A 12,913-nucleotide genomic window follows, 5' to 3' on the forward strand; every position below is an offset into this window, starting at 1 on the left:
GCAGCATAGCCAAAACAGGCTTCCATCCAAATTATCTGATTAACCATAAGCTTGCCTTCTTTCAAAACCTCTGACTCCCTATCATTTTCAGTTACCTTTCAGTACACTACCCTGCTTGGTCTTTTAAAAAAGAAAGGAAATAATGGAAAGAAAGAAAAGGAAGGGTAGAGAAGGGAAGGGAGGAAAGAGAAGAGGGCAACATTGTACCCAAGAATGTAGAAAATGCATCAAGAACTTTTGACATGAAACCTCCAGTTTTCAATCCCCCAAAGCCAAAACCCTTTGGTTCCTTCTCTACTATTCTCTTAAAGATAAAAGTCTCTCACAAGTCTGCAACTGTGGAACCAAGTACAAAATCAAAACATAAGGTAAGCCTAAGGCATGTAGCTTCTCCATCCAACCATATTCATACCCAAATTGTAAACATGAATTCCATTTTCACTAGTTAAGATTTTGACAAGAAAAAAGTACAAAGACAAAAACCTGGAAATTTCTGGACAAAGCAAAAAACAACTAAAATATGTAGTTTGTGTTTCAGTAAAACTGAAAATAATTTTGTCTCAAAGTTTTCCAGAGACTTGGAAGTGATTAATTTATGTAAACACTGCCTTGTAACAGTTAAAACAATAAATTATAAATCTAGCTTACCTTCTTCTCAAAACAGATAGGAGTAATCACAAGGCTGAAATGTTATTTTACAATCGTCACGGCAGTCTGTTGTTAGGTACTCTCAAGGTCAATAGCTCTGCAAATTAGTTGCATCTATTTTTCTATTTTGTTCTACAATAGAATCCATATGAAGGAAAGAAGACTAATGTTAGGACATTTGTCATTAATAAGCTATTCAACATTTTAAAATTAATATTGCCACAGACTTTTTTGAAACATTTTCCAAAAAGCTAACGTCAGTTCCTCCCCTTGTTAAATTCAGTCCTGTTTTGTCATTTAGAAAAAAATGTCAGTTACATATCTTTTAACATCAAGGGTCAAATAATTTCAATAATCATCTTTCCTTTAACAGGTTATACTTTCCCCCCCAACCATGCACTGGGGATCAAACCCAGGGTCCCACACATGCAAGTGCTCTACTACAGTGGCATTTTTGTTCCTACCATGTAACAGAATCAATAATTGAAGATATTATAAGATTCTGAAGTGCAAGATTTAAAAGCATAATAAAACTTCAGTTGATGTGTCATTTCTCAAATGAGAAACAATGTTTAAAAGAGACTCAAACTGGGGTTATTTAGAACTGGCTGAAACTTGTTCATGCATTTTTTTCCCTATCCAATTCATTCAGACTCTTCTGTAGCTTATACAGGGTGGGACTATGACTCAAAGTGCAAAAATAAAATATTTCACTTAGATAAGGAAGTGGCAGGCTTTTGCTATGGCCTAATTTTAGACTTCAGTATGTTAGCACCTTTTCTAGCTCCTTGTTTTAAAATGGAATGTAAAAACTATACAATTAATATTCTAAGTGACTAAGTTCCTCAGTTGGGGCTCAATTTCCACTTCTACACCATGCTACTGTCATAACTACTATATAAAATCATTAAAAATAAAGTGACAAATGTTATCACAGAGGTGAAATTACTTAAGGTACTAACTTTTTAGTGTTGTAAACAGCAGCTAAGTTATATCATTTCCTCACTGCCAAATTAAGACTACATAGAAAGAATATATATACACAATTATTTTAAAAAATAAGAAACAACAAAGTTTTTTTATATCCAAATATGTCTCAGACTATTTACTTCTGAGGGCCAAAAATGAGAAATTAAGGTTAACACTATACCTACAACCTGTTATAAATTTCTTTTCAAAAAAAATTTTTTTTGCATGCATACTTCCCTATTTACTGACATAAGAACTTTAACATCTGATAAAACACTCCTATTTGGCTTACTGAATAATATCATTTAAAAAGCATTAAATTGGGCTGTCATCCAACACAGCACAAAGTTATTCCAGATACCCATACCATTAAAATTACGTTGTATTTATATTTATGAATGCAACCATTTCTCCCTAATGAATACTCAATGATGTTCATATTAAATCCTCAGAACAAAACAGAAATTGCATCTTTTGTTGAATCTTTGGTGAAAAATAGAGCCCTATTTCTGCATTAATAAGAAGGCCAATGACATATACATCAGTACTCTGTCACCTCAGGTACAGCCCCCTTTCATTTTCCTCTTGTTTCTGGTATGCTGGTATAACTCAGTGTACTTTTCTTAATTATAATTCAGAAGGCAAAAAAAGATTTGTCAGTAAAACAAATCACTTTCCAGCCTAACAAACGAATTAATTCAAAGAACGAATATTGCTTACTTGGTAGTATTTTTCTTTACAAGGTAAAAAGAAGCTTAAAAATATTATTTCTTGATCTTTTTTTTTTTTTTTTTTTTTTTTTTGTGGTGCTGGGGATCAAACCCAGGGCCTTGTGCTTGTAAGGCAAGCACTATACAAACTGAGCTATCTCCCCAGCAATATATTATTTCTTGACTAGAGTCCTACCAGAAATCAATAAAAATCCTTCAACTAGTTAATTACCTAAGTTGATTCGCTTCTGTTCAATAAGCAAATACTCAACAGGTAAGCGTAACAGACTGACTCCAATCAAACACTGAGTCTCTCTAAAGTAAAGGGGCAGAAAACTCTATTTAATCTTTCTGTTCAAATAGGTAGGTAAGAACTCCTGTTTTTTTCTTGTTATTTATAATCACAGCCTTGCTTAGAGCAGGAAACCCTATCAACGTATAAGCCAAAATGTAACACATCCAGGAACAACCTAGAAGAAGAAAGCAAAGTTATTCATTTTCAACAACTACTGTAAATTTAATCACAAACTCATTACAAAGATACAGTCTTCATCCAATTAGTCTTTTCATTATTGCTGGTTTTGAAAATGGCCAACAATATTCATTAGGTACTGTGCCATTAACGTTGCATTCAAAAAAAGAAAACATGGGAAACCAAATTCTTGCTCTCCTACTCTGCTGATATGCTCTGGTATTGGCCAGAGTATGATAGTACAAAAAGAGTCTTGTTGTGATATAAAATGCAATAAACACATCAATGGAATAATGTTCATGGGCAGCCAAGATGAAGAAGATTCCAAAGAGGTTGAGAACCCAGGATAAAGTGTGCAAGAAATTCCAGCTTCTTGGTGTATCTAGGAAAAGGACAGAAAGATCATTTTTAAAAAGCATTCTCTCCAACGCTTTTAGTCACACATTTCTTAGGTGAGGCTGCTTCGCTCCTTCTTCAAAGGACTTTACAAGTCAAAGGACTTTAGATAGCCCCTTGTACAGCTGGTCTAACATGCACGGAAGCACTAAATAGATACTTACATTCAGTGACAAAGAAATTCAGCATGGTTAGGACGACTGTGTGGCCACTGAACATGTAATCTCCACAAGTGTGAACGCCAGTCAGAGTCATACCAAATCCACTCCAAATTGCAAAAGCGCGGTGTAATTTTTCCCATACACTGCCATATATCTACAAAGAAAACTATGAGTTAGTGCTCCAAATACTTAAGAAGGGAAGAGCTTCCCAACATCCATTCCCACCAAAACACTGAAGTGAGGAATAACTTTGAAATAAGAACCAAGCAAAAGCAACAGGGCCCCAGTACAATTAATTCCAGATAGACCTCAAGAATTTTAGTCAAAGTTTGACTGTACTTAGAAAAATTTTGGTAATTAAGTGTAATCACTGTAATTCAAAGTCCTTTACAGCAGTTCCTTTATAAAGAAAGGTTGCTATAACACAAAAACATCTCCAAGGTGTTTTTCTTTTTTCATTTTGAGATGGGGGTCTTAGTATATTGCTTAGGCTAGGCTCATATTTCAGTCTCAGCTTCCTTAGCTGGGATTACAGTCATGTATTACCGTGCCAGCTTTTTATTCCTCCCAGAGCCCTCCCAATTTTTTCCCCCACTGTGATTGAAACCAGGGATAGTCTAACACTAAGCTATATCTCAACCTTTTATTTATTTTTTATTTTTGGGAGGTGCTGGGGATTGAATTCAGGGGCACTCAACCACTGAGCCACATCCCCAGCCCTATTTTGTATTTTATTTAGAGACAGGGTCTCACTGAGTTGCTTAGCACTTTGCTGTTGCTGAAGCTGGCTTTGAACTCAAAATCCTCCTGGTTCAGCCTCCCAAGTTAATGGGATTATAGATGTATTTTTTCCACCACACCCAGTCAGCCTTTTATTTTTTATTCTGAGACAAAGTCTTGCTAAGTGACTGAAGCTGAACTTAAACGTGCAATCATACTGCCTCAGCTTCTCGACTAAGTAGAATTAAAAGAGTAAGCCATCATGTTGCACCAAGCTTGATCTCCAAACTTTCAATGCTATATCACAGTAGTATTTGCTTGGTTATTCTTGCCTTAAGGAATAGGTTACAGGGCTGGGGATGTAGCTCAGTGGTAAGGCAATTGCTCAGCATGTGAGATGCCCTAAGTTCAATCTCCAGTACCCACCCACCCCCAAAAAGAAAATAAGCTACAGCAGAGATCAAAGGCTACCATTCAATATCCATTCTCCCCTTCTTCAGCAGCAACAGAAACTCAAATATAACTGATGTGGCCATGAACTTAGCCAGAACAATGTATTTTTCAGTCTTCCTTCAAGATGGGTATTGGACATATAAGTTGTATACAATAAGATATAAGCAGAAGTATAAAGGATTACTGGGAAGGGTATTTATAAAGGAAAGAGATGAGAGCTCAAAGAAATCTTTTTTACCATTTCACCTTTCCTCCTTCTAGCCTACAACTCAGACAAGATACCTGAAGAGTCAGCAGCCATGTTGGACCACAAAGTAGCTTTGAAAATGCAAGCCAAGGGTTAGGACAGTTAAGTAGAAAGATAGAAGAATCATAGGTTTTAAATAACTCTATGAAGTTATTATTCCAGGCCTGGAGTACCTACTTTCAGCCTTCTGAGAGATAATAAATCATTGTGTCCCTACTACATCATAGCCATTTTGAATTTCCTGTTTTCAGAAGTCAAAACCAACTCCAACTCCCACACCTAAACTTTAAAAAGCAATCCATTTTGAGTGACAGAGTCTACTATGGCTAATGACCAAAAGAAACAATTTCATTAGATGTCACAATCTCATTAGAAAGCTCACCCACTGATTATACACTTTTGCTTTCTGCCTCAGTTAAGGAAAAGAGGAGAGAAATTTATTATTGGCGAAAAGAACAGTAAGATACTCAACAAATACACATGATTTAGTAACTCTAAGACCTCTGATGAATAGAGATGTTACTCCTAAGAAAGTAAAACCTCATCTAAAGGTTTTATATGAGGTACAGTGATATATGACTGTAATCATAGCAACGTGAAAGGCTGAGGCAGGAGAATCACAAGTTTGACACCAGCCTCAGCAACTTAGAGAGCCCATCTTAAAAAATAAAAAGGGATAGGGATGAAGTTCAGTGGTAGAACACGCCTGGTTTTATTTGCCAATATCCCCCCAAACACACACAAAGAAGGTGGGGGGTGGGAAGAGGAGAAAAGAGAGAAGAGAGAGAAGACAGAGGAAAAGGTGGTGATCTCTAGGAAAATGTCTCAAAGACAAGGAACAAGTGATGCCAGTCAAAAGAAAGCAATTACCAATTAATTACTCAAGCTTTGCCAGCATAACGGTCTCATACATTCTTCTAAAAATGTAAAAATTAAAACACAACAGAGCAAAATGAACAGGATGCTCTGACTAGAAATTTGCATTAAGTGATCCTAACTTTAAAAAATAAATACCCTGGGCTGGGGAGATAGCTCAGTTGGTAGAGTGCTTGCCTTGCAAGCACAAGGCCCTGGGTTCGATCCCCTGCACTGCAAAAAAAAAAAAAAAACAAAAACAAAACAAAAAAAAAAAAAAAAACAAACACCTATTTCTGGGAACAAAATTTCAGTCAATTAATTAAAATGCTTTATGGAACAAATAAAAAATAAAGAAATCTCCCTTTCAATTTTTAATGATTACTGCAAATAATACAGGTCAATAAGTAGGCTATATTATAATTCAAAGCAATTAACAGTATTTAGGACAGATTTGAATAGATATATCAATATATAAGTAACTGACAATGGAAAACAGTCATTAAAGACAGAAAACGGGCTGTCCATATTATGGAGGAATGGCATCTAACTTATTTCAGTAGCACATGTTGCAGCCCTATGCACACAAATCTATCCTCCTCTTCGGTGGCTGTCCCACAATTAAATTCCTCAGCTACCTCTCTTATCCATGTAACAAGCTTTGTGGGAGAGAAAAATATCTCACCCCAAATATACTTCTTTGGCATTATTCAGAGAACTGCAGGAAGAAAGAGTTCTGAAAATCTGTCCTGTAGTAAAAGAAATTTATATCTATTTATATTACTGAAGTAAGTCACAGATGCAAATAGAGGCTTTCTCTAAGATATCCATATCTGCTTAGGAAAGATCTTCGCATAGGAAGAAGAGATTGAAGGGGTCTGACACCTGGCCCAGAAAAAGATTACCACAGGCAGTTTTTGAGAGCTGTTCCTAGGAAACTTTGTCTACATCATAAGACAGTTTTTGATGGCTACGTAATTCTTCTCCTGAACCTCCCATGGGTTGTGTTGCTATCTGACCCCCTCTGGAAATCCTAAATCCCTAATCCTTTGTGTAACGCAAGATTTAAACTTCAACCATCTGGCCAAGTCTCATACTTTATGTATATTCCTGAATTTCTGTACAATAGTAAATGTCTTTTCTCCTGTTAATTAACTGTTTATTTCTCAAAAATTGAAATTATCAAAACTTCAGAGGGAAAAGAAACAATTACAACTTCTCTACAGGGGGGTCTCTGAGGTCCAGTTCCTGGGCTGGTATGGCCAGAGTAGTAGCAGAGAGGACTAACACAACTTTTCTTTCTGGATCTGCCCCTATGCAGATTTCCTGTATTGGTCACCCCCATACTTTGCCTACTCATGCACTGCTGAAAAGACTGGGTGGGAGTTCCACTGGTGGGGTGCTATGATTCTTGCCCCCACTTCTCCATGTGAAGCACCTGGACCTGTACCAGGGCCTGACCAGAGGACAAGTGCTACAGGTCCCTCATTACTGCTGGAGCAGCCAGTACCGGAGGCCCTTCTGAGTAACAGAAACAACTTTACCAGTGCCTGAGGAAATCCCTATCACCTGAAAGTGGCTTCTACCCAGAAATTACATAGGAAATTATACCTCACATACTCTGCTACCTACACCATACCTGTCTAAACTGCTAGTGTCTCTACCTCTTGAATGATCAGCAGAGACAGTGGTTCTCTCAACTCTGATATGTAAGTGCTGTGCCTAAATGCACTAATCACAGTTCAAAATAAACAAACAAATTAACTAAATAAAAAAAAAAAAATACAGGGAGATTACACTATAACCTAGAAAGAAAATTCAAAACTGCATAACAAACTGATACTCCAAGATTCTCCTTTAGGAGAAAGTTGCTTATTAACAAGGTTATCCCATAAAAACAGTAGAATATATACATTTTACCAGATGTACAAACCTCAACATAGGAATCCAAGAAATATTTATAAACAAGGTAATATGACACCTCCTGATATCAAAGTGAATGAAATTCTTGATAAATTTCAAAAGAATGATTTATTAAAAAGTTAAATGAGATTCAAGAGAATGATAGTTAAATGACAGTAAGAAGGCAATGCATGAAATGAATGAGAAATTCAGCCTAGACAGAGATTTTGAAAAAGAACCAATCAGTAATCTTGGAAATGAAAAGCTCCATAGGTCAGATAAAATAATTCAGTTGAAAACCTCAATAATAGACTAGATTAAGCAGAGAAAGAATATTGAAGCTTGAAGACAGATCTTTTGAAATACCACATTCAGAGAGAAATAAAAAGATGTGAAAGAAAAAAAGAGGATACAAGATCTTTAAAACATCAAATATCTGCATCATCAGCATTTTCGAAGGAGAAGAAATAAAGGTTAGAGAATAGAAAACCCATTCAATGAAATAAAAGCAGACACTTCCTAATCTTGGGATAGACTTGGACACAGGTATAGGAAGCGTACAGAACCCCAAATATACATGATCAGAAAAGATCTTTACCATGACATATTATAGTCCAATTGACAAACAGGACAAATAATTTTAATACCTACAACAGAAAAGTATGAAGTCACTTTTAAAGGTAACTCCATTGGACTAAGAGATTTCTCAGCAGAAATCCTAATCGCCAAGAGGACATGGAATGATGTATTTGAAGTCCTGAAAGAAAATAACTTTACTATTAACCAAGATTACTATACCCAGCAAGGCTATCCTTCAGAATAGTACTATAAGAATGTTTATAGCAATGAATGCCCATATTTAAAAAAAAAAAAAAAAAAAAAAGGAAGGAAGATTTAAAGTGAACAACCTAATGGTGTATCTTAAGATCCTAAAAAAAAAAGATAAACCCCAAATTAGAAGATCAAAGTAGGAAAAAAAAATGAGTATAAAAGAATGACACCAAATTGGTTCTTTGAAAATTTATACAAAATTGACAAATCTTTAACTAGACTGAGAAAGGAGATCTAAACAAAATAAAATTAGAGATTAAAAAAGAGACATTATGACTTATACTACAGAAATTCAAAAGACCATTAGGAATTATTTTGAGAAACTATATACTAAGAGATCAGGAAATCTAGAAGAAATGGACAAATTTCTGGACTTATATAAGATCTGTCAAAACTGAACTAAGAAAATAGAAAAAACCTGAATAAATCAGTAACAAAAACGAGACTGAATCAGTTAAAAAAAAAAAAGTCTCTTCACAAAGAAACTGGATGGCTTCACTGATGAATTTTATAAAACCCTGAAGGAGGAGCTGACACTAATGTTAACTATTCCATAGAATTGAAAGGTAGTACTCTCTCAAACTCATTCTGAGGTACCAAAACTTAAGAAGGACACACGCACCAGAGTAGACCAATGTTCCTCATGAACATAGACGCAGAAAACCTCAACAAAATACATGCAAATTGAATTTAACAGCACATCAAAAAGATCATAAAAATAACCAAGACTGTTTTAGTTTTATTCTAGGAATGCAAGGATGGTTCAACATATGCAAATCAATAAACGTAATATATTACATAAATAAAATGAAGGATAAATGTCAGGTGATCATCCCAATAGATGCAGAAACCACATATGATAAAATTCAACATGCCTTCATTATAAAGGATAAAAAAAATTAGGCAAAGGAGGATCATAATAAACCCACAGCCAACAAAATACTGAATGAGAAAAAATTGAAAGCATTTCAGATGTCCATTCTCACTGCTCTTATTCAGCATAGAACTAGAAATTGTAGGGCAATTAAGAAAGAAAAAGTAAATAAACAAGGAGTAAGTCTAATTATCCCTGTTTAGCAGGTATGATTCTATATGTAGATTCTGCAAAAGATTATTAGAACTGATAAATTCAGGAAAAGTAGCAGGATACAAAACCAACATACAAAAATCAGCAGCTTTTCTATACAACAATAATGAATTTGCGAGGAAAATCATGAAAGCAATTCCATTCACAACAGCCACAATGAGTAAACAAACAAAATACTTAGGAATAAACTTAACTAAGAATGTGAATGACTTCTACAATGAAAATTACAAAACACTAAGAAAGAAAATGAAAACATTAAAAGTGGAAAGTTGGGCTGGGATTGTGGCTCAGTGGTAGAGCGCTTGCCTAGCACATATGAGGCACTGGGTTTGAGCCTCAGCCCCTACATAAAAACAAATAAATAAATAACATAAAGGTATTGTGTCCACCTACAACTTAAAAGAAAAAAAGTGGGAAGTCCTCTCATGTTCTTGGATGGGAAGAATACTGATAAGATGTCCACACTATACAAAATGATGTACAGATTCAATGCAATTCCCACTAAAATACCAATGACAGTCTTTACAGAATGGAAACAATACTAAAATTTATATGGAGGCAAAACAGACCCCAAAAAGCCAACGCAATCTTGAGCAGAAGCAGCAAACTGGACACATCATAACAACTGATTTCAAGAAATTACTACAGAGCCACAATAATAAAAATATCATAGTATTGGCACAAACACAGACACACAGAGGCCAATGGAACAGAATAGAGAACTCAGAAATAAATTCACACATCTACCAGCAACTACTTCTCAAAAAAGATGCCAGAAATATGCACTGGAGAAAGGTCAGCCTCTTCAAGAAATGGTGTTTTAAACTAAGCATCTATGTGCGTAATAGGAAGCTTGAACCCTATCTTGCACCATGCACAAAAATCAACTAAACACCTTAATTTAAGACCTGAAATTCTGAAACTACTAGAGGAAAAAGGGAAAATACTTTAAGGTACTTGCATTAGCAATGATTTTCTGAATATGACTCTAAAAGTACAGGAAACAAAGGCAAAAAATGACAAAGCTACATTAAGCAAATAAGCTTCTGTTCAGTTAAAGTAACAAATTCACAGAGTAAAGAAACCATCTACAGAATGGGAGGAAATATTTTCCAGCTATTAATCTATATATAAAGAAATAAAAAGTTTAACAAAAAACTAGTAATCAAACTAAAAAATGAGCAAATTAGTTAAACCCCTGGCCCTTTCTATTTTGCGACAGTCTTGCTAAATCACCCACACTGGCTATGAACTTGTGATCCTCCTGCTTCAGCCTCCTGATATTGTTAATATATCTGAAAACCAAAAGTAAATATAAATGAATCCTCAATGTCATTCTTTAGAAAGAAAATCAAATTATCACAATTTTTAATGTGTAAGTTCTTTAATTCCACAATTCTGCGTTTAATAATTTATCTTAAGGTGATTCATATAATGGAATACCGGGCAGCTATTACAAAGGTGAATAACTGTACATATTTCTTCAGAAAAAGTAACATAATATTAAATAAAAAATAAGCTAAAGCCAGCATGGTGGTATACACCTGTAAACCCAATGCCTTGAGAGGCTGAGGCAAAAAATCACAAGCTCAAAGCCAGCCTTGTCAACATAGCAAGACCCTGTCTCGAAATAAAAAAAAATGGTAAATAAAAGAACTGGGAATGTAGCTCAGTGGTAAAGCATCCTTGGTTCAATCCTCAGTACCAAAAAACTAAAGTATCCATCTATATAAACTCTTGTGACTATGTAAGAACTCTGCTTAAAAATGGTCTGTGCAGACCAGAGACCCTGCATCTTATAGAAGAAAAAGTAGGTCCAAATCTTCACCTTGTTGGCTTAGGATCAGACTTACTTAACACAAAACTTCCATAGCACAAGAAATAAAAGCAAGAATCAATAACTGGGATAGATTCAAACTAAATAGCTTTCTCTCAGCAAAGGAAACTATCAGCAATGCGAAGAGAGAGCCTACAGAGTGGGAGAATATCTTTGCCTCTCATACTTCAGATAGAGCACTAATTTCCAGAATATATAAAGAACTCAAAAAACTCTACACTAAGAATACAAATAACCCAATCAACAAATGGGCTAAGGAAATGAATAGACACTTCACAGAAGATGTACAAGCAATCAACAAACATATGAAAAAATGTTCAACATCTTTAGTAATAAGAGAAATGCAAATCAAAACTACACTAAGATTCTATCTCACCCCAATTAGAATGGCGATTATCAAGAACACAAGCAACAATAGGTGTTGGAGAGGTTGTGGGGAAAAAGGTACACTCATACATTGCTGGTGGGACTGCAAATTAGTGCAGCCACTCTGGAAAGCAGTGTGGAGATTCCTTAGAAAACTTGGAATGGACCTACCATTTGACCCAGTTATCCCACTCCTCGGCCTATACCCAAAGGACTTAAAATCAGCATACTACAGAGATACAGCCACATCAATGTTCACAGCGGCTCAATTCACAATAGCCAGACTATGGAACCAACCTAGATGCCCTTCAATTGATGAATGGATAAAGAAACTGTGGTATATATATACAATGGAATATTACTCAGCTATAAAGAATAATAAAATTATGGCATCTGCAGGCAAATGGATGAAATGGGAGAATATCATGTTAAGTGAGATAAGCCAATCTCAAAAATCCAAAAGGGAATGATCTCACTGATAAGCGGATGATGACACTTAATGGGGGGTGGGAGTGGGACAAGAATGGAGGAAGGAGGGACTATATAGAGGGAAAAGAGAGGTGGGAGGGGTGGGGGGGAAGGAAAAAATAATGGAATGAATCAAACATCATTACTCTATGTAAATTTATGAATATGCAAATGGTATGCTGTTACTCCATGTACAAACAGAAACAATATGTATCCCATTTGTTTACAATAAAAATAAATTTTTAAAAAATGGTCTGTGCAGCTGTATATACAACTGTTAACAGTATTACTTGTGGGTTGGGGTGAAAAAAATGGGGATTTATGTGAGGTTTCACTTTTTGTGCTTACATATCGATACAATTTGAATTTTTACAAAAAGCTTATGTAACTTTGTAATTAGAAAAATTTACTCTTCCTTTTTGAAAAAACCACAGAATCTCCCAGCTTTTACCTTAGAAATAAACAAGGTATTTCCTTTATGTCAACTATTAAGTCATATCAACCAGTCCTCACCCCCCAGTCTCTTACTGTTCAGTGTAAGCATTTCTAAAACCTAGAGAAAGTTTGTTACCCTTCAGCTCAATGATATTATTTTTAGCTCTTGATCTCCTTTGGCTGCTTAATCTTCCCTAGTTGGCACGTCAGCTATTTTTTTAATACAGTACAGGAACTGACACCTAATTTTGTTTTACAAACAACACTAAAATAACAACAAAGATGTCAATATGTACATTTGAATATTTGGGAGCACAGAACTAAGGCATGAAGGTTTAGAAAAGTAGAATAATAAG

General features: G+C 35.2%; 1 protein-coding gene across 4 annotated transcripts in view; it reads right to left on the minus strand.

The window, feature by feature from the left end:
* Positions 1-2,381: 2,381 nt before the first annotated feature.
* Positions 2,382-12,913, minus strand: part of SAMD8 (sterile alpha motif domain containing 8) — a 60,705-nt gene continuing 50,173 nt past the window's right edge. For all 4 annotated transcript variants that reach the window (XM_079135947.1, XM_079135948.1, XM_079135946.1 and 1 more), the window contains 2 exons: positions 3,360-3,510; positions 2,382-3,181 (listed from right to left, as the gene is read on the minus strand). In XM_079135947.1, the coding sequence (XP_078992073.1) occupies positions 2,877-3,181; positions 3,360-3,510 (456 nt within the window). In that variant the 3' untranslated portion in view covers positions 2,382-2,876. The remainder of the gene's footprint in view (positions 3,182-3,359; positions 3,511-12,913) is intronic.

The sequence above is a fragment of the Sciurus vulgaris genome (genome assembly GCF_902686455.1).
Source record: "Sciurus vulgaris genome assembly, chromosome: 4".
Classification (NCBI taxonomy): Eukaryota; Metazoa; Chordata; class Mammalia; order Rodentia; family Sciuridae; genus Sciurus; species Sciurus vulgaris.